A 23,835-nucleotide genomic window follows, 5' to 3' on the forward strand; every position below is an offset into this window, starting at 1 on the left:
TTTTATACGTTTTATTTTATGCTAGAATGTTGGAGAAAAAGTAAGAGAGGACATTAAAAATCAAAGAGGGATTGTTGAAATTTTGGGTTAAAAATTTAAGAGTGATCACTAACCTACATGAGACTTGAAAAGAGTAGGATAAGAAGTGATAACTGAGGAAATTCCACACTGTTATCTTCCAACATTTTCCCAAAAAGTTCTCTATAAAAAGAGGTCAACAGATTTTGTGAATGACATTGGGAACTCTAGGACACAATTGTGTTTTGAGATTTTTTCTGCTCCTGCTCCATGTTTATTCCATGGCAGACATTAGGACTAGACCCTGACTGTCCCCACATGGGCTGGCAGTAGCCTTTCAGCTTCCTCCAGGTAGCCATTACAAAGACCAGATTAGGCAGGACCGTCTATTAGCAAACTAAAACTCCCTAAGCTTCTCCTTTGAAATTTCATAGGAGAATATTCTGAGCGATTTGTGACACATGAAATTCCTCTGAAGGAAAGTATGATGAGGAGGAGCTGGATCAAAGAAAATCAACCAATGTAATTGGGGGAAGGGAAGGGAGTGTGAAGTATGTGTCTGCTGGCTCTTTACAGTGTCACCATCCAAGAACATACATTGATTTACTCTTTCAAAGACCATGTCCTTGCAACAATTTTTCTTTCTTTTTATAAAACTTTTATTTTCCATACAATAATCACTGCCACCAAATCTGAGGATCGGTCCTCCCTTGCTGGGATTTGGACTCAGGCCTTCTATCCAAGACTGCTTGTTGGTTTCAAGCACTAGCATTTTTTTTATGACTTAGAGAATTTCAATTAGATGTTCTTTCCGATGTGAGACTTAAGAGCTGTTACAAGATGCCTGAAAGGCTGGTAAGCAGTGAACTTACTGGCCTTCTTCTGGTACGAAGAGAAGAAAGTTATCAGGAGGATAATTATGATTCAGTACTCTGAAGGTTTTATCATATTTCTCCAGTAGGGGACACTTGTCATGCAAAACATTCTGAATCACTTGCAATATTTGATATATGCAAGGAGCTCTATAGAAGGGAGGCCTGATCAGGACAGTCATGCTTCTCAAACACTTGTATGCACCTGAGCTCCTGTTAAAACTCTGCTTTCCCATCCAGTGAGTGTGGGCTGGGATCTGAGATTCTGACTTTCTAACAAGTCCTATGGTGATGCCGGTGCTGGTGCTTCTGGTCCAAGGACCACCTCGAGTACTAAGGGGCCAGTGATCTGTAAAGTCACTTCCAGTTTTAAAATTGCAAAATTCTGTTTACAGAAGAGCAGCTCAAGTTTAGCTGTGATTCCTACACACACCTAGTGCAGCTTGGATAAAGCACTTTTCGGCCCCTTCTGTGTCTTACAGAATTCACCCTGAATTCCTATCACATTTCTCTTGGTAGACTCTCCACTTTGCCTCCTCATTAGTCACTCTGCCTCTTCTCTATATCTGCAGTCTTTCAACTTTTTCTAGTGTCACTGTTCTCTAGAAAAAAGTTCCTTTTCTCATACAGACTCTGCCTCAAATCTACCTAGTCACTTCATGCAAACCCCGAATTCTTTCGTAGGACAGTTGTCAAGATGGAGGAAATGCAGGCTGCGTCTCTGTGGGGGCGCCCTCTGGAAAAGCAGAATTGCGTTGGTGGCTGCCCTACAGGGACAGACTAAATGATTTCTTTACATGGGAAGTACTCTTTCATTCAGTAACGCTTATCAATTGTATTCAGTAAGGGAGAGTAAAAGTGCATCCCTAACCATCCAAAAGGGCTAGATTGTGCCAGATTAAAGAAGGGACTTCTCTACGCAGAGGGTAATAAAGTATTGCAATCCCATACTCAAATGTAACACACGCACCAGAGGAATAAAGGAAAGCCAAGGAAGGCATCTGAGATGGGGAGTGGAGGCTAAAGTTAAATGTGTAGATAATTTCCAGAAGAAATAACAGATGACAAGAGTGTATTTTTTGTGACTTATCTGGCCAGCAGATTCTGTCTTCCCATTTACCGTAACTTTAGTTAAGAAAAATACACCTTCATTTGGGTCCATTTTCTATTCCATTCTTTTCTGTCCTGAAAACCCAGATCGTTTTGGGAGGAGAGTTCTTTTTTTTTTTTTTATTGTTGGGGATTCATTGAGGGTACAATAAACCAGGTTACACCGAGGGAGGAGAGTTCTAAAGACAAGGGAATAAATCATAAAGATGCTTGTTTTGAAGGCTCATAATCACTGTGCAGTTAATTTAGGAAGCAAGTGTGCCTAGAGCAAAGCTGTAAAACACAGTGAAGGGCTTTGAATAAACAAGCTACGTATTTGAAGATACTTGAAAAATCAGTATGTACCACAGTTTTTATCATATAAGGAGGATCTTTATGTGGTAAAGGTGAAGGCTACTAGTTATTTTAAAAATATTGATTTCTGCTGCCTAATTATGGTAATGTAATTTTGTTATTTTTAGTGTGTCTTGTGATATTTTATTCTCTTACAGTATTATTGTACTGTTTGAGGAAAAATAAAAAGAAGTATAAGGAGGGAAACCCTCCCCCACCAAGCAAACATCCCTACTCTTTCAGGTCATTAAACTCCCCAGATGGCTTGGGTTACTTTTGTATTTGCAAGATAAAGGACATAAGTATCCAGTTCAACTATGGTCAGGACCCTTCTTTCCCTGATGCAAGGGGAATGGGCTATTGTGGTTAATTGAACAGTCTCACTAGCTGAGGTTTACTAGCCATTCTGTATGTGAGGTGTAACCAAAATGCAGTAAAGGATAATCGCCATTAATACTAAATTAAGCAAAATATAATCTTTGTTGATTCAGATGTTAGTTCAAACATCTCTGGCTCCGTGACACTGGGATGTTGGGTATCACACTATGCTGCAGTCCTTGCAGGCTGTTCTTTTCAATGATTAAACATGTCTCTTTACTTTCATTTAACTCATAAAACGTAAGGGTTGAATGTACCTCCTCACAAATCACACTGTCCAGTGTAATTATAGAGCTACACGTAATGTACTGGGTGAAAAGACCATATTACTAATTGTGAGTGCTTTCAAAAGTCTATCTGGCATTTTACGTATCTTTGAAGATAGAGTAGAATTTTTATTAGTTTTGTGCCATAACATACCACCCTAAAATATGGTCGTAACTCATCTCGTGACTACAGGGCAACTAACTTGCCCCAAGAAAACGTAATTTGTGTGCTGTGATTTTAGGACTCAATTTTTGTCATTTTTATGTGAATTAAGGAGGGAATAACGCACTATAAACCCACACTTCCTGCTGTAGGCGTGGGTTGTATTCTCACAAACTGGGTTTCCAGTTAGAAATAGCTGTGGTGGTGGCAGCCCATGATCGGCCAAGAGTGAGCTGGGATGACTGCAGACCTCAGCCCGGCCCAGGCTCTCCCAAAGCACACAAGTCTGTGCAGCGCTTCCATGTTTCTAAGCAGGGCCTTATCTCCTCCTCTGGCAGAATGTTGTGGCTTGACGGAGGACGTTGCCATATGTTCTTTTGTCTAAATATCTAGCTTTGAACTCACTTGCGTTTCTCAAGTGTTTAGCTTACAGTAGATACTGTTTAATTATGATGTTATATTTTGGTATCTAAAACACCTTCCATGCAGAACTTACTTTCTTACATAGAACTAATTCTTTTTGTTTGCGACACCGTAGAGCAGCAGGATACAATCTGTGGACGAGCTCTGAAGAGCACGCAGGCCAGCTTGTTCATTTGCCTGCATTTACAGCCTATGTGCAATGCTAGGGTCTAGACCAGCCGTTCTCAACCTGGGGGTCGTGACCCCTTTTTAACAATGAAAATACATTGCAGCATTAGGAAGGTTAAGAACCACTGGTCTAGACTAAGAGCACCGAAGCAAGTTAGAAAGATATAGTGTCCACCATCATGGAGCCTGCAGTTGACCTTTTTAAGAGGTTTGATGCTGAAAAATAACACTGTAAGTCTCATCACCTTGTTTGCTACCAAAGGAGGCTTTGTCCTTCCTTGTGGGTTCTAGCAGGGCTCCACACATTGTTTCACAAACTCAGACAGCCTAGGCAGACGTCATTCCACTGTGGTGGTCTCCAATGATGCTTTCCTAATTGAAGTGCCTTGTAAATTAACCCAAAACATTGACCTTGACTTAATAGTTCCTTCTTTAAAGTCTCTAAATGAAACAATTCTAGTTTTTAAAAATTATGATAGCCATTACATTTGTAACCTTAAATTTCTGAAACAAAAATGATGTGGTGTCAAAATGTAAGTTCCATGTTTATAGAAATGGTGGTTATTATTTTATTCCAGTAAGTAGAGGTATAGGGATATGTTGCAAAAGTGAAGTGCAGCCAGAGGGAGAGAGATTTATTTTTTTATTTTTATTTTTTTTTATTGTTGGGGATTCATTGAGGGTACAATAAGCCAGGTTACACTGATTGCACTTGTTAGGCAAAGTCCCTCTTGCAATCATGTCTTGCCCCCATAAAGTGTGACATACACCAAGGCCCCACCCTCCTCCCTCCGTCCGGAGAGAGATTTATTAATAGAAGTAGGATTGTCACTAAGAAAATATTTGAAAGAAATGGAACCAGACAGCGGTTGGGTAGAAGGGACGGTTTCTTAGTTCTCATTTCAATTGGAATCAAAAGGAGATGTGGGAAAGTAGGGCAGTCTGCCCATAACAACGGTTTCTACTTACTGAGTTACTAAGATGCCTGGTGTTATTCTTGACAGTAAACATAATTGTATCTAATCCTTAAGACAACACTGTGAGGTTGGTATTATCACCATTTCACAGATAAGGGGACTGAGGGCTTTAGAAGTTAACAGATTATCCAAAGATCAAGGTAAATTGCCCACATAACCAGGTTATAGTACCAGGATTCAACTATATCTATCATCCTACACAGTCCTGAACACTAGAAATAAGGCAAAGTTTTTTTTTTTTGGTCACTGTAATCTGCTTTATTTGTGCTTTTTTTTTTTTTTTTTTTTTTATTAAATCATAGCTGTGTACATTAATGCGATCATGGGGCACCATACACTGGTTTTATAGACCGTTTGACACATTTTCATCACACTGGTTAACATAGCCTTCCTGGCATTTTTTAGTTATTGTGTTAAGACATTTACATTCTACATTTACTAAGTTTCACATATACCCTTGTAAGATGCACTGCAGGTGTAATCCTACCAATCACGCTCCTTCTGCCCACCTCCCCCCTCCCTCCCCTCCCTTTCCCCCTTCCCCCTATTTTTGGGTTATAACTGGGTTATAGCTTTCATGTGAAAGCCATAAATTAGTTTCATAGTAGGGCTGAGTACATTGGATACTTTTTCTTCCATTCTTGAGATACTTTAAAAGAAGAATATGTTCCAGCTTCATCCATGTAAACATGAAAGAGGTAAAGTCTCCATCTTTCTTTAAGGCTGCATAATATTCCATGGTGTACATATACCACAATTTATTAATCCATTCGTGGATCGATGGGTACTTGGGCTTTTTCCATGACTTAGCAATTATGAATTGGGCTGCAATAAACATTCTGGTACAAATATCTTTGTTATGATGTGATTTTTGGTCTTCTGGGTATATGCCTAGTAGAGGAATTATAGGATTGAATGGCAGATCTATTTTTAGATCTCTAAGTGTTCTCCAGACATCTTTCCAAAAGGGATGTATTAATTTGCATTGCCACCAGCAGTGTAGAAGTGTTCCCTTTTCTCCACATCCATGCCAAAGTCTCTGGGATTTTGTGATATGGGCTAACCTTACTGGAGTTAGATGATATCTCAAAGTAGTTTTGATTTTAAGGCAAAGTTTTAAAAAAGGTAGTTGTTTGAAGTACATGGTCATTGTAATGCTCCAAATAATACTTGTGTGAGATAAAATGGAGTCTCTTCTTTTCCTCTATACTCATCTCTATAATATAACAATTATAGTTAAGTTTATTTAATTAAATTGGTACTGAACAATTACCAATTCAGTGTTCCTTTATTACATAAGTAATAAAGGAACACTGAATTACAAATGTGTGCAAATACAGATGTACATTATTTAAGGAATTGGGTTTTCCCTCCAGCTCAACTAGGCCACACTACAACTTCAGTGACTCAAAAGCCTCTGTTTCAGGATCAGTGTTGCATGCCAGGGTTACCCTGATTACTTTTGAAAGACCTTAGGAAAGCAGATTTTAAAAACTCCCGTGGCCGCCTTTTCTGTTTTTAAACCTTTGCTTTCAAGAAGTTTTTCCATTTCATTAATTCAGATCGTTCTGCAGTTTGAACTGTGGGTCCTGCTCTGTGCGTGGGCTGGTGGGGAGCAGCTGGCCACCACATCAAGTGCAGCTAGGACTTGAAGGATCAAGAATTAGTGTGGAGAGTATTAAAAACTTAACCACCCATACAATAAAAAAACAGACATTGAAAACAATTTAAATTTCTTTCAGGTTCTTTTCAAAGTAGTTATAAGAAGTCTAGAAGCAAATTCAGAATGACACAGTTAATATATATATATATATATATATATATACACACACACACACACACACTTTTTTTTTTTTTTTACTGTGACTTGTGCTTTTTTATTTTGGAGTTTCAGGCCATCTCCTACAAATGCATAAACAGAATCCATTTAACTCTAAAGTCAATTTCCTGTTAGCATTTTTATCTGTAGCCACACTTGATAGAGGGAAAAAGGCAGGAACTGGTACTTCTCCTAATATATCAATCCTGTAAACCAGGGAATACATAAAAGAAACTCCATTCTATTTTATTCTTATCAAAAAATATAAATTTGACTCAGAGTTTACCCTATGGCAGGCACTGGTCACTTTGTATGCACACCTAATAGACTGTAGCATACTGGAAACCACTTGTATGTGCACTGAGAAACCACAAAGTATGTGACTCCCTTTATAATGGTACTCACTTTATTATAGTAAGCTGGAATCAAACCCACAGCATCTCCAAGGTGGAGATAGAAGTGAGATTATTCAGTATTTACCTTTCTGAATCTGAATTATTTCACATGTTTCTTAGGCTCATCCATGTTGTAGCGAATGGCAGGATTTCTTTCCTTTTTAAGGCTGAATCATATTCCAGTCTGTGTGTATGGGTGTATTTCACATTTTTTAAATCCATTCATCAACATTTAGGTTGTTTCCATATCTTGGCTATTGGAGGGCAGATAACTCTTTGAGATACTGATTTCATTCCCTTTGCATATGTACCCATTAAGTGACATTAGTGGATCAGAAGGTAGTTCTATTTTTATATCTTTCTTAAGACGAGATCTCATTATGTTGGCCAGGCTGGTATTGAACTCTTGGGCTCTAGCAATTCTCCCACCTCAGCCTTCCCAGCAGCTGGGATTACAGACACAGTCTACCATGTCTGGTTTATTTTTAAAAATTTTCAGGAGCCTCTGTACTGTTACCCACAATGCCTGTGCAAATTCACATTCTCACCAACAGGGAATGAAGATTTCCTTTTCTCTACAACCTCCCTAACACTTACCTTTTTTTTTTTTTATTGTTGGAGATTCATTGAGGGTACAAGAAACCAGTTTACACTGATTGCATTTGTTAGGTAAAGTCCCTCTTACAATCCTGTCTTGCCCCCAAAAGGTGAGGCACACACCAAGACCCCACCCCCACCCTCTTTCCTCTCTCTGCTCTTCCCTTCCCCCACCCCCACCACGTTCTTAATGGTCATTAATTGTCCTCATATCAAAATTGAGTACATAGGATTCATGCTTCTCCATTCTTGTGATGCTTTACTAAGAATAATGTGTTCCACTTCCACCCAAGTTAATACAAAGGCTGTAAAATCTCTATTTTTTTAAATAGTTGAATAGTATTCCATGGTGTACATATACCACAGTTTGTTAATCCATTCCTGGGTTGGGGGGCATTTAGGCTGTTTCCACATTTTGGCGATTGTAAATTGAGCTGCAATAAACAGTCTAGTGCAAGTGTCCTTATGATAAAAGGTTTTTTTTCCTTCTGGGTAGATGCCTGGTAATGGGATTGCAGGATCAAATGGGAGGTCTAGCTTGAGTGTTCTGAGGTTTCTCCATACTTCTTCCAAAAAGGTTGTATTAGTTTGTAGTCCCACCAGCAGTATAAGTGTTCCCTTCTCTCCACATCCACGCCAGCATCTGCAGTTTTTTTTTTTTGTAGAGACAGAGTCTCACTGTACCACCCTGGGGTAGAGTGCCGTGGCGTCACACGGCTCACATCAACCTCTAACTCTTGGGCTTACGCGATTCTTTTGCCTCAGCCTCCTAAGCGGCTAGGACTACAGGCGTCCGCCACAACGCCTGGCTATTTTTTTGTTGCAGTTTGGCCGGGGCTGGGTTTGAACCCACCACCCTTGGCATATGGGGCCAGCGCCCTACTCACTGAGCCACAGGCACCGCCCCAGCATCTGCAGTTTTGAGATTTTGTGATGTGGGCCATTCTCGCTGTGGTTAGATGGTATCTCAGGGTAGTTTTGACTTGCATTTCTCTAATAATTGGGGATGATGAGCATTTTTTCATATGTTTGTTAGCCATTCGTCTGTCTTGTTTAGAGAAGGTTTTATTTATGTCTCTTGCCCATTGATATATGAGATTGTTGACTTTTCTCATGTGGATTAGAGTTCTCTGTAGATTCTAGTTATCAAGCTTTTGTCTGATTCAAAATATGCAAATATCCTTTCCCATTGTGTAGGTTGTCTCTTTGTTTTGGTTGTTGTCTCCTTAGCTGTACAGAAGCTTTTCAATTTAATGAAGTCCCATTTGTTTATTTTTGTTGTTGATGCAATTGCCATGGCAGTCTTCTTCATGAAGTCTTTCCCCAGGCCGATATCTTCCAGTGTTTTTCCTGTGCTATCTTTGAGGATTTTTATTGTTTTGTGCCTGAAATTTAAGTCCTTTATCCATCTTGAGTCATTTTTTGTGAGTGGACAGAGGTGCAGGTCCAGTTTCAGTCTTTTACATGTGTATGTCCAGTTCTCCCAACACCATTTACTGAGTAGTGAGTCTTTCCCTCAAGGTATGTGCTTGTTTGGTTTATTGAAAATTAGGTGGTTGTAAGATGTTAGTTTCATTTCTTGGTTTTCAATTCGATTCCAAGTGTCTATGTCTCTATTTTTGTGCCAGTACCATGCTGTCTTGACCACTATGGCTTTGTAATACAGACTAAAATCTGGTATGCTGATGCCCCCAACTTTATTTTTATTGCTAAGTACTGCCTTAGCTATACAGTTTTTTTCTGGTTCCATACAAAGTGCAGAATAATTATTTCCAAATCTTGAAAGTACGATGTTGGTATTGAATAGGTAGATTGCTTTGGGAAATATAGACATTTTAACAATGTTGATTCTTCCCAGCCATGAGCATGGTATGTTCTTACATTTGTTAATATCCTCTGCTATTTTCTTCTTTAGGATTTCATAATTTTCTTTATAGAGGTCCTTCACCTCCTTTGTTAGGTATATTCCTAGGTATTTCATTTTCTTTGAAACTAGGGTGAAGGGAGTTGTGTCCTTAATTAGCCTCTCATCTTGTTATTGTTATTGGCATATACAAAGGCAACTGACTTGTGGATATTGATTTTATAGCCTGAGATATTACTATATTTTTTGATGACTTATAGGAGTCTTGTGGTTGAGTCTTAGGGATTCTCTAAGTATAAGATCATATCATCAGCAAAGAGGGAGAGTTTGACCTCCTCTGCTCCCATTTGGATTCCCTTGTCTTGCCTAATTGTATCAGCTAGAACTTCCAGCACTATGTTGAATAGTAATGGCGACAGAAGACAACCTTGTCTGGTTCCAGTTCTAAGAGGAAAAGCTTTCAGTTTTACTCCATTCAGTAAAATATTAGCTGTGGGTTTGTCATAGATAGCTTCAGTCAGTTACGAAATGTGCCACCTATGCCTATAGTCTTCAGTGTTCTAATTAGAAAAGGATGCTGGCTTTTATCACATGCTTTTTCTGCACCTATTGAGAGGATCATATGGTCTTTCTTTTTGCTTCTGTTAATATGGTGGATAACATTTATAGACTTGCGTATTTTAAACCAGCCTTGCATCCCTGGGATGAAACCTACTTGATCATGGTGTATGACTTTTTTGATGATAAGCTGTAATCTATTGGCTAGGATTTTGTTGAGAATTTTTGCATCTATATTCATGAGTGAAATTGGTCTGAAATTATCCTTTTTAGTTGGGTCTTTTCCTGGTTTTGGTATCAGGGTGATGTTTGCTTCATGGAACATGTTGGGAAAGATCCTTCCTCCTCAATTTTTTTGGACTAATTTCTGCAGTTCGGGAATAAGCTCTTCCTTGAAGGTTTGATAGAATTCTGGTGTGAAGCCATCTGGACCAGGGCATTTTTTTGTTGGAAGCGTTTTTATTGTTTCTTTAATCTGAGTGCTTGAAGTTGGTCTGTTCAGGAGCTCTATTTCTTCCTGGCTACGTGTAGGGAGAGGGTGTGATTCCAAATACTGGTCCATTTCCTTCACATTCTCAAATTTCTGGGCATAGAGTTTCTGGTAGTATTCAGAGATGATCTCTTGTATCTCTGTGGGATCAGTTGTTATTTCCCCTTTATCATTTCTGATTGAGGTTACTAGAGATTTTACTTTTCTATTTCTCGTTAGTCTGGCCAATGGTTTATCTATTTTCTTTATTTTTTCAAAAAACCAACTCCTTGTTTCATTAATTTTCTGAATGATTCTTTTGTTTTCAATTTCATTGATCTGTGATTTGATTATGGGTATTTCTTTTCCTCTACTGGCTTTAGGCTTAGATTGTTCTTCTTTTTTCCCATTCCATAAGATGGCTTGTGAGTTTGTTGATGTGCTTTCTTTCTGTTTTTTGAATGTAGGCATCTAAAGTGATAAATTTTCCTCTCAAAACTGCTTTTGCAATATCAAACACAGGTTTTGGTAGCTTGTGTCTTCATTGTTGTTATGCTCAAGGAAGTTAATGATTTCCTGTTTTATTTCTTCCTGCACCCATCTGTCATTCAACAGAAGGTTGTTTAATTTCCATGCCTTTGTGTGGGGTTGAACGTTTTTGTTAGAGTTGAGTTCCACCTTTAGTGCCTTGTGGTCTGAGAAGATACAAGGTAAAAGTTCAGTTCTTTTGATTCTGTTGAGGTTTGTTTTGTGTCCTAGGACATGATCAATTTTGGAGAATGTTCCATGGGGTGATGAGAAGAAAGTATATTCTTTATCTTTGAGATGGAGTGTTCTATATGCATCTATCAAGCACAGTTGTTCTAGGGTCTCATTTAAGTCCCTTATATCTTTGTTTAATTTCTGTTTAGAGGATCTGTCCAGCTCTGTAAGAGGAGTGTTAAAGTCCCCTGTTATTATGGTATTATCAGATATCATATTGCTCAGACTGAGTACGGTCTGTTTCAAGAATCTGGGAGCATTTAAATTGGGTGCATAAATATTTAGAATTGAAACGTCTTCGTGTTGTATTTTTCCCTTGACCAATATAAAGTGACCATCTTTGTCTTTTTTGACTTTAGTTGCTTTAAATCCACATGTATCTGAAAATAAGATTGCAACTCCTCTTTTCTTCTGCATTCCATTTGCCTGAAAAATTGTCTTCCAACCCTTAACTTGGAGTTTTAATTTATCTTTTGAAGCCATGTGTGTTTCTTGCAGACAGCAAATGATGGCTTGTTTTTTTTTAATCCAGTCAGCCAATCTGTGCTTCTTCAGTGGGGAATTCAAGCCATTAACATTTATTGAGATAATTGGTAAGTGTGGTAGTGTTCTATTCATCTTATTTTGTGAGAGTCTATTCCTTAGTTTTGTCTTTAGCATCAGTGTGGAAGTTAGGTTCTGTCCTTTAATGTCTTGAGTTCTTACTTTGCTGTGGATCCATTGTGATGGTCAGTGTATAGAACGGATTAAAGTATTTCCTGTAGAGCTGGTCTTGTTGTGGCGAATTTCCTCAATGTTTGTATATCAGTAAATGATTTTATTTCTCTGTCAAGTTTAAAGCTTAGCTTAGCAGGATATAGAATTCTGGGGTGGAAATTGTTTAAGTAGATTAAAGGTAGAGGACCATTGTCTTCTTGCTTGGAAAGTTTCATTAGAGAATTCTGCAGTCACCCTGATGGATTTGCCCCTGTAGGTCAATAGATGCTTACTCCTGGCAGCTTGAAGAATTTTTTCTTATGTCTTGACTTTGGGCAGATTCATCACAATGTGTCTTGGAGAAGCTCGGTTAGAGTTGAGGTGACCTTGGGTCTGATATCTCTCTGAAAAGAATGTGTCAGAATCTTTGGTGATATTTGGGAAATTTTCATTTAATATTCTCTAGTATGGTTTCCATTCCCCTGGAGCATTCTTCTTCCCCTTCTTGGATACCTATTACTCGTAGGTTTGAACGCTTCATAAAGTCCCATAATTCTGTCAGTGAACGTTCTGCTTTCTCTCTTTTTTTCTCCCTCTTTAACTGTCTGAGTTATCTCAAGAGCTTTGTCCTCTACCTCCGAGATTCTTTCTTCTTTATGGTCTAATTTGTTGCTGATACTTTCCATTGCATCTTTAAATTCCCTAATTGATTACCTCAGTTCCTTCAGCTCTGCTATATCCTTTCTGTATTCTTCATATTGTTCATCTCTTATTTGATTCTCTTTTTGGATTTCCTTCTACTTATTTTCCACTTTATCAGCAGTTTCCTTCATTGTTTCCATCATTTCCTTCATTGTTTTCATCATCTGTATTCTAAATTCCCTTTCTTTCATTTCTAACATTTCTTTATTGGTGGAATCTTCTGCAGTAGCTACCTCATGGTCCCTTGGAGGGGTTGCTCTGGACTGTTTTTTTCATGTTGCCAGGAGTTTTCTGCATATTTTTTCCTCATAAGTGATTTCTTTTTATCTGTTTCCTTGCCTAATTTTCCTTTCACTTCCTCTTGCTCTTTAAGTTGCCGTGCCTCTTGACTAGAGTTTCGATGAGTCCTTTTGGTACAGGACCAGAAGGAGAAGGTTGAAGAGCAAGAACGAAAAAAAGAAAGAAGAAAAAAAAGAAAAAGAAGAAGAAGATAAAAAGAAAGAAAAGAGAAAGGAGAGGGGGTGGATAAAAGGGAATATTGACCAAAAAAAAAAAAAATAGAGACACAGAAAGAGGGAGACAGAGCAATATAGGTGTACAGTAGGGTACTTTGACCCAACCTTAAAAAAAAACCCTATCTCTGGAGGTGCTGGAGGTCAGCAGCTCTTTCCTAGCCTGTTCGGAGATAGTACCCTACCTCTACCAAGTAGAGAGGAAAGACAAAAATGCTATAAATCAAGCCAAAACAAGCAAACAGAAAACTTTACGGGATATAATTGGGGGGAAAACCAAATAATAGAGGTAAAAACACTAGCAAAAGTGAAGTTCTAATTGTTGAAAAAGGCAAGAATGGGAAATTATATTTAAGCTCAAAAAATGAAGAAAGAAAAGAAAGAAAAAAAGGAAAATATATTTATAGGGAAAAGGTTGAAATTAAAAAGCAAAACAACAACAGAAAAACAAATAACAAAACCAAAAACAAAGCAGTGTATACGTCTTGCTAAATATTGTCTGGGCATCAGGTAATCTTCTGGGGTATGAGCTGTTAATCACAATGCTGATATGACTGGAGGCCTCTGCAGATTTCTCAAACCCCATAGGGTAGAGAGCCTAAATCTCTTCTCAGCCCTTTTAAAAGGTACTTTAAACTGCTAAACTTGGCTAAGCAGAAACTTTCCCAGGAAAGCACTTGTTGCTGGGATCACTCCTGAATTGGCTATCCACTTATCCAGTGTGCCAAAACTGGTCTCACTCTGCTCCTGAGGGCCAAACCTGCAAGGCGTCTCAGTCCCCGCATTTAGGCTGTTCAGTCATTAGATTACTAGTTCCTGCCTGATCCTTGCTCTGCGACCCTGAGGTTGATGCTTGCCAGGGCACTTCTCCCACAATGGCTCCGCTTGGCCCACAGCTGAACACTATTAGCTCCGTCCAGCTCAGCAGCTCTGTTGGGGCCCTAGACAATGCCTAAAGTCCTCCACACTCCTGCCCAAGCTCTCCCAAGGCAGTTCAACTGAGTGCCAAGTCCAAAGAAACTAAAACAGCTCACAGGTAAGGCCTTTCCAGTTTGCAGTCTCACTGTTGCTGTATGTACAGCTGCTGGTGGGATTAGACCAAATGAACACATGCAACCACTTGCCAGTTTTCTACTGCTCTTGTCCTCCTCATGGGGTCCAGAAGTCTCTTGCTGACTCCCCGTGTCTTCAAAGGTATGTTTATGGGCAGATCCCACAAGCCAGAGATGCCTGGAGTCTTGTCTCCCCAGTCTCACTGTGCCCAGTTGCAAGGAAGCTGTTACTCGGCCACTATCTTGCTCCTACCTCTAACACTTATCTTTTTGATAGTAGCCATCCTAACATGTATGAAGTGAAACCTCATTATGGTTATGATTTTTCCCCCCGTGATTAGTGATGTTGAGCACGTTTTCATATGCCCGTAAGCCATTTGAATGTTTTTGGAAAAATGTCTATTTATGTCCTCTGCCCGTTTAAAAACCCAGTTATTTGGACTTATGGTTGTTGAATTTTATGAATTCCTTGTATATTCTAGATATCAGAGATAGCAACTCCCTATCAGGTATGTAGTGGCAATATTCTCTTCCATCCTGTAGGTTGCCTCTTTAATCTGGTGACTATTTCCTTTGTTGTGCATAAGTTTTTGGTTTACTGTAGTCATACTTGTTTATTTTTGCTTTTGTTGAGTATGCCTAGACCAGTGTTAAAATCTTTTCCCCAAAGTTTTCTTCTACATGTTTCAGTTTTTAAGTTTTAGTCTTTAATACATTTTAAGTCCCTTTTTGTATTGTATATGGTATGAGGTAAGGGTTTAATTTCCTTCTTCTGCATTTGGAAGTTTTTTCAGTTTTTCCAATGCTATTTACTGAAGAGGCTATCCTTTTAATACTTATCCTTTTCAATCTGTGACCATTGATGTCTTTCCATTTATCTGTGTTTTCTTTAATTTCTTTCATCAGTGTTTTATAATGTTTAGTGAAAAAATCTTACACCTCTTTGGTTAAATTTATTCCTGGGTATTTTATTTTTTGTTGTTGTTATTGCTATTGTAAATGGGATTTAAAATTTTTTGTTCCTTTTTAGATAGTTTCTTGTTTATGGATAGAAATGTAGATAGGGTTTTTTATGTTGATATTGTGTTCTACAACTCTGCTGAAGTCATGAATTAGTTTTCAAAGGGTTTTTTTATTGTAGTTGTTGAGGCTTTATTGTTTTTCACATGTATAATGATGCCATATGCAAAGATAATTTTATTGCTTCTTCTCTGATTTGGATGTATTTTATTTCTTTTTCTTGTTTAATTCGTCTTGCTAGGATTTCAGCACTAAGTTGAATAGAAGTGATTTCTTCTCTTGTTGTCTTCCTTGGTTATTTGATGATTTTTTTTTTTTTGTAGTCATTTGCTTTGATTAGTTTCTATTTATCTTTTCAGTATCTATTATAGATACTTTTTTGTGTCTGGTTACCTCAAAGCTTACATAAAATAATCTTGTTATAACAGTCTGTTTTAAGTTGATAGCCACTTTAATTGCATACAAAAAAGCTCTAAAGTTTTACCATCTCCTTTGTAGTTTGTGTAGTCAGAGTGTACTTATTTTACATTGTATATCCATTAACAAAATTTTGTTCTTTAACTTTTATATTAGGAGTAAAAGTAATTTATACAGCACTGTCACAGTGTTACATTATTCTGTGTGTGTCCATTAATTACTTTTACTAGTGAGATTTTACATTCATACACTTTCATATGGCTATTTAGTATGTTTTTGTTTCAATTTGAAGAGCTGCATTAGACATGATTTGTAAGGTTGGTCTGAAAGTGACAAACTCACAGTGTTTGTTTGTCTAAAAAAGACTTTTTTTCTCTTTCATTTTTAAAGAGTAGTTTTACCAGGTAGAATATTCTTGGTTAGCATATTTTTTTTTTCAGTACTTGGAATGTATCATTCTGCACTCTCCTGTTTTGTAAGATTTCTACTGAGAAATCTACTGATGTCTTGGGAAGGTCTCCATATATGTGACAAGTCACTTCTGTCTTGATACTGTCAAAATTTTTTTGTCTTTAACTCTTGAAAAATTCATTATAATGTGTCTTGGTGTAGCTATCTTTATGTTCAACTTATTTAGAATGCTTTGGGCTTCTTGAATAGGGATGACTATTTCCTTCTTCTGATTTGGGATGTTTTTAGTAATTATTCCTTTAAATAATCTTTCTTCTAGGGTGCTGCCTGTGGCTCAAAGGAGTAGGGTGCTGGCCCCATATACTGGAGATGGCAGGTTCAAACCCAGCCTCAGCCAAAAACTGCAAAAAAGAAAAAAAAAATAATAATCTTTCTTCTAGGCTGGGTGCGATGGATCACACCTGTAATGCTAGCACTCTGGAAGGCCAAGGCAGGTAGATTGCTTGAGCTCAATCTTACTCAACCTTTCCCAAAATATAGAAAAAGAAGGAATACTACTCAACACATTCTATGAAGCAAACATCACCTTGATCCCCAAACCAGGAAAAGACCCAACAAGAAAAGAAAATTATAGACCAATATCACTAACGAATATTAACGATGCGAAAATATTCAACAACCTCCTAACAAACAGAATCCAGCAACACATAAAAAAAATATACACCATGATCTCAGGGTTTCAAGATTGGTTCAATATATGTAAATCTATAAATATAATTCATTGCATAAACAAACTAAAAAACAAAGATATGATTCTCTCAATTGATGCAGAAAAAGCTTTTGATAATAGCCAGCATCCCTTCATGATCAGAACACTTAACAAAATTGGTATAGAATGGACATTTCTTAAACTGATAGAGGCCATCTACAGTAAACCCACAGCCAATATTGTATTGAATGGAGTTAAATTGAAATCATTTTCACTCAGATCAGGAACCTCCAGGCAAGGTTGCCCATTGTCTCCACTTCTTTTTTAATGTTGTAATGGAAATCTTAGCCATTGCAATTAGGCAAGAAAAGGCGATCAAGGGTATCCATATAGGGGTAGAAGAGATTAAACTTTTACTCTTCACAGATGATATGATTGTATATCTGGAAAACACCAGGGATTCTACTACCAAACTTTTAGAAGTTATCAAGGAATACAGCAGCGTCTCAGGTTACAAAATCAACATTCATAAATCAGTAGCCTTTATATATACCAACAATAGTCAAGCTGAAAAAACAGTTAAGGACTCTATTCCATTCACAGTGCCAAAGAAGATGAAATATTTGGGAGTTTATCTAACAAAGGACGTGAAAGATCTCTATAAAGAGAACTATGAAACTCTAAGAAAAGAAATAGCTGAACATGTTAACAAATGGAAAACCATACCATACTCATGGCTGGGAAGAATCAACATTGTTAAAATGTCCATACTACCCAAAGCAATATACAATTTTAATGCAATCACTATTAAAGCTCCACTGTCATACTTTAAAGATGTTGAAAAAATAATACTTTGTTTTATATGGAATCAGAAAAAAACCTCGAATAGCCAAGACATTACTCAGAAATAAAAACAAAGCAGGAGGAATCATGCTACCAGACCTGAGACTGTACTATAAATCAATAGTGATCAAAACAGCATGGTACTGGCACAAAAACAGAAGTAGATGTCTGGAACACAATAGAGAACCAAGAGATGAACCCAGCTACTTACCATTATTTGATCTTTGACAAGCTAATTGAAAACATTCAGTGGGGAAAAGATTCCCTATTTAACAAATGGTGATGGGTGAACTGGCTGGCAACCTGTAGAAGACTGAAACTGGATCCACATTTCTCACCATTAACTAAGATAGACTCTCCCTAGATTAAAGATTTTAACTTAAGACATGAAACTATAAAAATACTTGAAGAAAGTGCAGGAAAAACTCTTGACGGAATCGGCCTGGGTGAATATTTTATGAGGGGGATCCCCCAGGCAATTGAAGCAACATCAAAAATACACTGCTGGGACCTGATCAAACTAAATAGCTTCTGCACAGCCAAGAACATAGTAAGTAAAGCAAGCAGACAGCCCTCAGAATGGGATAAGATATTTGCAGGTTATATCTCTTACAAAGGTTTAATAACTAGAATCCACAGAGAACTCAAATGTATTAGCAAGAAAAGAACAAGTGATCCCATCTCAGGCTGGGCAAGGGACTTGAAGACAAACTTCTCTGAAGAAGACATGTACACAGCCTACAGACACATGAAAAAATGTTCAGCATCCTTAATTATCAGAGAAATCCAAATCAAAAACCACTTCGATGTATCATCTAACTCCAGTAAGATTATCCCACATCACAAAATCCCCAAACCAGAGACGTTGGCGTGGATGTGGAGAAAAGGGAACACTTCTACACTGATGGTGGGAATTCAAACTAAATGTTCCTTTTGGAAAGATGTTTGGAGAACAATTAGAGATCTAAAAACAGACCTGCTATTCGATCCCACAATTCGTCTACTAGGTATGTATCCAGAAGATCAAAAAATCACATTATAACAAAGATATGTGTACCAGAATGTTTATTGCAGCCCAATTCATAATTGCTAAGTCATGGAAGAAGCCCAAGTGCCCATCAACCCATGAATGGCTTAATAAATTGTGGTATATGTACACCATGGAATATTATGCAGCCTTAAAGAAAGATGGAGACTTTACCTCTTACATATTTACATGGGTAGAGCTGGAACATATTCTTCTTAGTAAAGTATCTCAAGAATGGAAGAAGTATCCAGTTGTACTCAGTCTTACTATGAAACCAATTTATAGCTTTCTTATGAGAGCTATAACAATTATAGCCCAAGAAGAAGGGGGGAGGTGAGAGGGAGGGGAGGGGAGAGGATGGGTGGAGGGAGAATAATTTGTGGGACCACATCTACGGTGCATCTTACAAGGGTACATGTGAAATATACCAGTTGTAGAGTATAAATGTCTCAACACAATAACTAAGAAAATGCTGTGAAGGCTATGTTAACCAGTTTGATGAAAACATTTCAAGTCGTATATAAAACCAGCACATTGTACCCCATGATTGCATTAATGTACACAACTATGATTTAATATAAAAAAAAAAAGAGTTAGAGACCAGTCTGAGCAAGAGTGAGAGCCTATCTCTACTCAAAATAGAAATAGTGGGACATGCCTGTAGTTCAGCCACTTGAGAGGCTGAGGCAAGAGGATTGCTTTAGCCCAAGTGTTTGAAATTGCTATGAGCTATCAAACCATGACACTCTACCCAGGGCACTGATTGAGACTCTACCTTAAAGAAAAATAATAATCTTTCTTCCTCTTTCTGTTTTTCTTTTTTTTCTTGGACCTTCATAATGTGTATATTGGTTCACTTGGTGGTGTCCCATAAAACTTGTAAGCTTTCTTTACTCTTCAGGTTTTTTTGCTTTTGACTGAATAATTTCAAATGAGCAGTCTTAAAGTTCACTGATTCTTTATTCTGTCTGATCCATTCTGCTATTGAAGCTCTTTATTGCACTTTTTTCATTTCACGTATTGTATTCTTCTCTAGAATTTGCTGCTTTTTCATGATTAATATTTCTGTAACTTCTATTTTTGTTCACATGTTGTTTTTCTGATAACATCAAGCTATCTGTGTTCTCATATTGCTTCTTAAGACAGACATGTGTTTTGTCCGCCTCCCAAGTAGCTGGGACCACAGGTGCCCACTCATAGATATTCATTTCTTTGGCATCAGTTACTAGAAATTTATTTTGTTCCTTTAATGTTGTCATGGTTCCTCACTACTTCATGTTCCTTGTAGTCTTGCATTTGTATCTATACATGTGAAGGAATAGTCATCTCTCTCATCTACTCAGATGTCACAGTCTAGCTTTGGTGGGGAAAGACCTTCACATGCAGTATGAGGGTGCCAGCTAGGTGGAGTGTGTGGTGATGCACAGCTTCTGAAGGTTGTGTGGCACTGGCTTGGACAAGTGGGTGTGGGGCACTGCTAGGTCTCGGGTGTAGGGGTGAAGGCAGTGATGTCATGTCTAGGTCTTGGATGCCGTGGTGGAGGATAGTGACTTTTCCTGTGCAGGGAAATGTGGTGGCCTAGGGGATTCTTCTTGGTACTGAGCTGTGCTCGTCTGAGGGATAGGGTGACATAGGTAAAATGCTTTCTATGCTTTTCTGTGTGACCATCCTTAATTCCCCCAAAATGTCCAATTTTGCTTATTCATGATAAATTTTTGAAAGGTATGTATATTCTGAATGTTTGCTCTTTAATATAGCAAATATAATTGCATTGATTACATGTTAAATATTGCTGATAGCTTTAGGATATTTTGAATGTTGTTTTTTATTTTTTCAGATTGTAGGCATTTAAAATATTCCTCAAATGGTAAGAGTGGGTAGAGTGCTGTGGCATCATAGCTCACAGCAACCTCCAACTCCTGGGCTCAAGCAATTCTCCTGCCTCCGCCTCCCAAGTAGCTGGGACCACAGGCACCCACCACAACACCTGGCTATTTTTTGGTTGCAGCTGTCATTGTTGTTTGGTGGGCCCTGGCTGGATTCGAACCCCCCAGCTCAGGTGTATGTGGCTGGTGCCTTAGTCGCTTGAGCCACAGGTGCCAAGCCAATAATTTAGTATTTCTAACAGTAAAAAGTTTTACTATAAATTAAGTTCTCAAAGAGAATTCTCTTTATTTTGAAAACTTAACACTCTCTAATGCAGTGAGATGGAAATAAAGATCTGTAAAGAATACTGAGCCATCAATTTATACTGCCCATTTTCTATATATTGATTTAAAATGTATAGCGTCATGAAGACCAGAAATACATTTCTTAAAATAAAAAAAAATTGCTAAAAGATGAATATTCTTATATGGCAAATGAAAGAAATTGAATTTTTTAAAATTAAAATTTAGCATTAACTAAATACTACATAGAGTAGTGATATGTTTTTGTATTTTACTACTGTAAAGTTTACCTCTATGAAGTTACCCAAGCAGAATAATCTGAGGAAAAAGTTTCTATAAGACTGCTCTCATTTTTTTACATCAGGTGCAAGTGTAGGGGGGTTTCTAAAACCACTCTCAGGTTCATTCATTCCCTAGAAAGACTCATAGAAGTCACTCAAAGCTGTAATTATGAATATGGTTTATTATAGGGAATTAGCATCAGTCAGGGGAAAGAGGCATGGGACAGAGTCTAGAGGAGAACTAAATATGGATCTGGTTGTCTTCCTCTCATGGGGCAATGTATGGTGTTACCTCCTCATGGACACAGTATATGGCAGTATGCACGGAGGGCCGCCAGCCTTGGAAGCTCATTCATGCCTTTGGTGTCTAGGGATTTCATCTGGGCTAAGTCACATACTGCCTGTGTGTCTGACCTTCATTTTCTAGCTTCTTCAAGAGTTGAGGCTAATAACTTCAGTCTCCAATTCCTGGGGGCGGGGGGGAGTGGTGGTCAAAACTCACATGGTGTAGCCAAAACCCCATCACCAATCATGTGGTTGACTGTTGGTGGCCAGGCCCCTGGCAAATAAAGGTATTCCAATCAGCCAGGATACCCCAAAGGCCTAGAGATTACCTCCCAGAAGCCAAGAACAAAGACCAGAATTCTTTACCATACAGAAGCATACTTTTCTAAATAGAGCACATTTCATTATCAATAATCAGAATTGAATGTTCTCTTTATATTGGTTAAGTCAAACTTGTCAAAAGCGTACACATTAGTGTGGCATTTGCGTTTTTGTTTGTTTGCTTTTTTAAAAAGTATCCATGCATTGTTTAATTTGGAAAGTTTTCATTTTTGTTTTTCACTTTTCAAATTTTCTTTTGATATACTGATCATTTGTGGGAGAACTGATTTTCAATAAGTTGGCTATTTGAAAAATTTGGTTGGGGGAAAATTGATTTGCACTGAACAACTTAGTGGTTCTCAAATTCAAGAGCCCATCATTACCTGAAAGGTGTATTACAACACAAAGCACTGGGACCCCCTCTGAATGTCAGGTTCAGTAGGTCTGCAGTGAGGTCCTGAGGAACTATAGTCAGTCAAGTTTCCAGGTGATGGAATGTTAGCTAATGTTGCTGGTTCAGGGCCACACTTTGAGAAGGATGGGAATGGACTATGTGATACAGAGTAGATGAGAGGAACAAGATGCATCATTGGAATGAGGCAGAAAAAAAGCCATAGAAGTCAGGAGATGAAGGAACCACTTTCTCATATCCTATTGGCCAGAATGTTCTGGATTTTTTCCTCTTACTTGGTTGTCTTGTTCCTTTGTATTTGAACTCCCATAATTCTATCTCTTTCTTTATTTCCCCATCTTAGGCAATGTTCAGTCTTTGTATGGTGGAAAGTGGAGCTGATGAGGTGAATTTACACGGAGTGACCAGCCTTGGTTTAAAGCAGGCTCTGGAGTTTGCATACACAGGACAGGTATGGTACCCAGTGTGATCTGAGGAGACTAACATTTAACTGCACCTAACCAGAGGAAGTTATCCTTGAGGTATGAGATTTAGTTATGTTTCTGTTACACATTTTGATGTTAAAAAAGTTTTTTTATCTACTTAATTTTATAAATAATGTTAAGGAATGATAAATGAAGCAATTTGCTGTAAAATGCGATCTAGTGAACATAGTACTTTAATCTTAACTCAGTTCTTGCTGGTACAATTTTGAAAAGAACTAACAAGACAGCTTGGATTCTCATTGTTATCGCTGAAGTTCAGTGACTCAGTCATGGCTTTATTGTCTTAAAAGCAAGATAAAAAATACTTAAAACTCCAAAAATCTGTGTCCAGCATCTGACACCCTGTCCTCCACATATCTCAGGGTCAGAATCTAAGACATTTAGATTAGACTAGGATGACTTGAAATCCTAATATGTTCATGACTAAAATCGTTATAGGAATTTCAGAACACCAAAGAACATCCATTTACATTTGAGAACTACTCAAATAAATCAATTCAGAGACAGACTGCACGTTTATACCCTTTTATAAAATTTTGTTCTTTAATTCCATTTCATCCAACTTGAATTTAGTATCTTCTATGCTAAAATAAGGACCTTCTCTCTTGATAGACTCACATCCTGGTGGGAGAGGGAGGCAAACGCATAATTATGTTTCCTCACTGGGATGCCTTTCAGAACAGAAGCAGAATGTAAATTACAGGGGGAGATGTGAAAATGCGGTCAAGTGGGGGTACTGGCACAGAACTTCATAGGGAAGGTAGTATTTGGGTTTTGAAGCATGGATAGGAGGTCATGTTTCCATTAATTTTTCTTATTTTTTGATTTTATTTTTAGAGGACAAATAATTATTATGCAGGGTGGCCATAAAGTTCGTGTGCAATATATAATTTATTTTATTTTATTTATTTTTTATTGTTGGGGATTCACTGAGGGAACAATAAGCCAGGTTACACTGATTGCAATTATTAGGTAAAGTCCCTAATGCAATCATGTCTTGCCCCCATAAAGTGTGACACACACCAAGGCCCCACCCCCCTCCCTCCGTCCCTCTTTCTGCTTCCCCCCCATAACCTTAATTGTCATTAATTGTCCTCATATCAAAATCGAGTACATAGGATTCATCCTTCTCCATTCTTGTGATGCTTTACTAAGAATAATGTCTTCCACTTCCATCCAGGTTAATACGAAGGATGTAAAGTCTCCATTTTTTTTAATGGCTGAATAGTATTCCATGGTATACATATATCACAGCTTGTTAATCCATTCCTGGGTTGGTGGGCATTTAGGCTGTTTCCACATTTTGGCGATTGTAAATTGAG

The 23,835-nt window shown here is 37.9% G+C and overlaps 1 protein-coding gene across 4 annotated transcripts in view; it reads left to right on the top strand.

The window, feature by feature from the left end:
* KLHL32 (kelch like family member 32) overlaps positions 1-23,835 on the top strand; it is a 267,924-nt gene that overhangs the window by 122,271 nt on the left and 121,818 nt on the right. For 3 of the 4 annotated variants that reach the window (XM_053591512.1, XM_053591509.1, XM_053591510.1), the window contains one exon: positions 22,372-22,479. The exons of the other annotated variant lie outside the window; for it this stretch is intronic. In XM_053591512.1, coding sequence (XP_053447487.1) covers positions 22,372-22,479 — 108 coding nt within the window. The remainder of the gene's footprint in view (positions 1-22,371; positions 22,480-23,835) is intronic. 4 annotated transcript variants of the gene reach the window in all.

Source organism: Nycticebus coucang, chromosome 5, assembly GCF_027406575.1.
Source record: "Nycticebus coucang isolate mNycCou1 chromosome 5, mNycCou1.pri, whole genome shotgun sequence".
In the NCBI taxonomy this organism is placed as follows: Eukaryota; Metazoa; Chordata; class Mammalia; order Primates; family Lorisidae; genus Nycticebus; species Nycticebus coucang.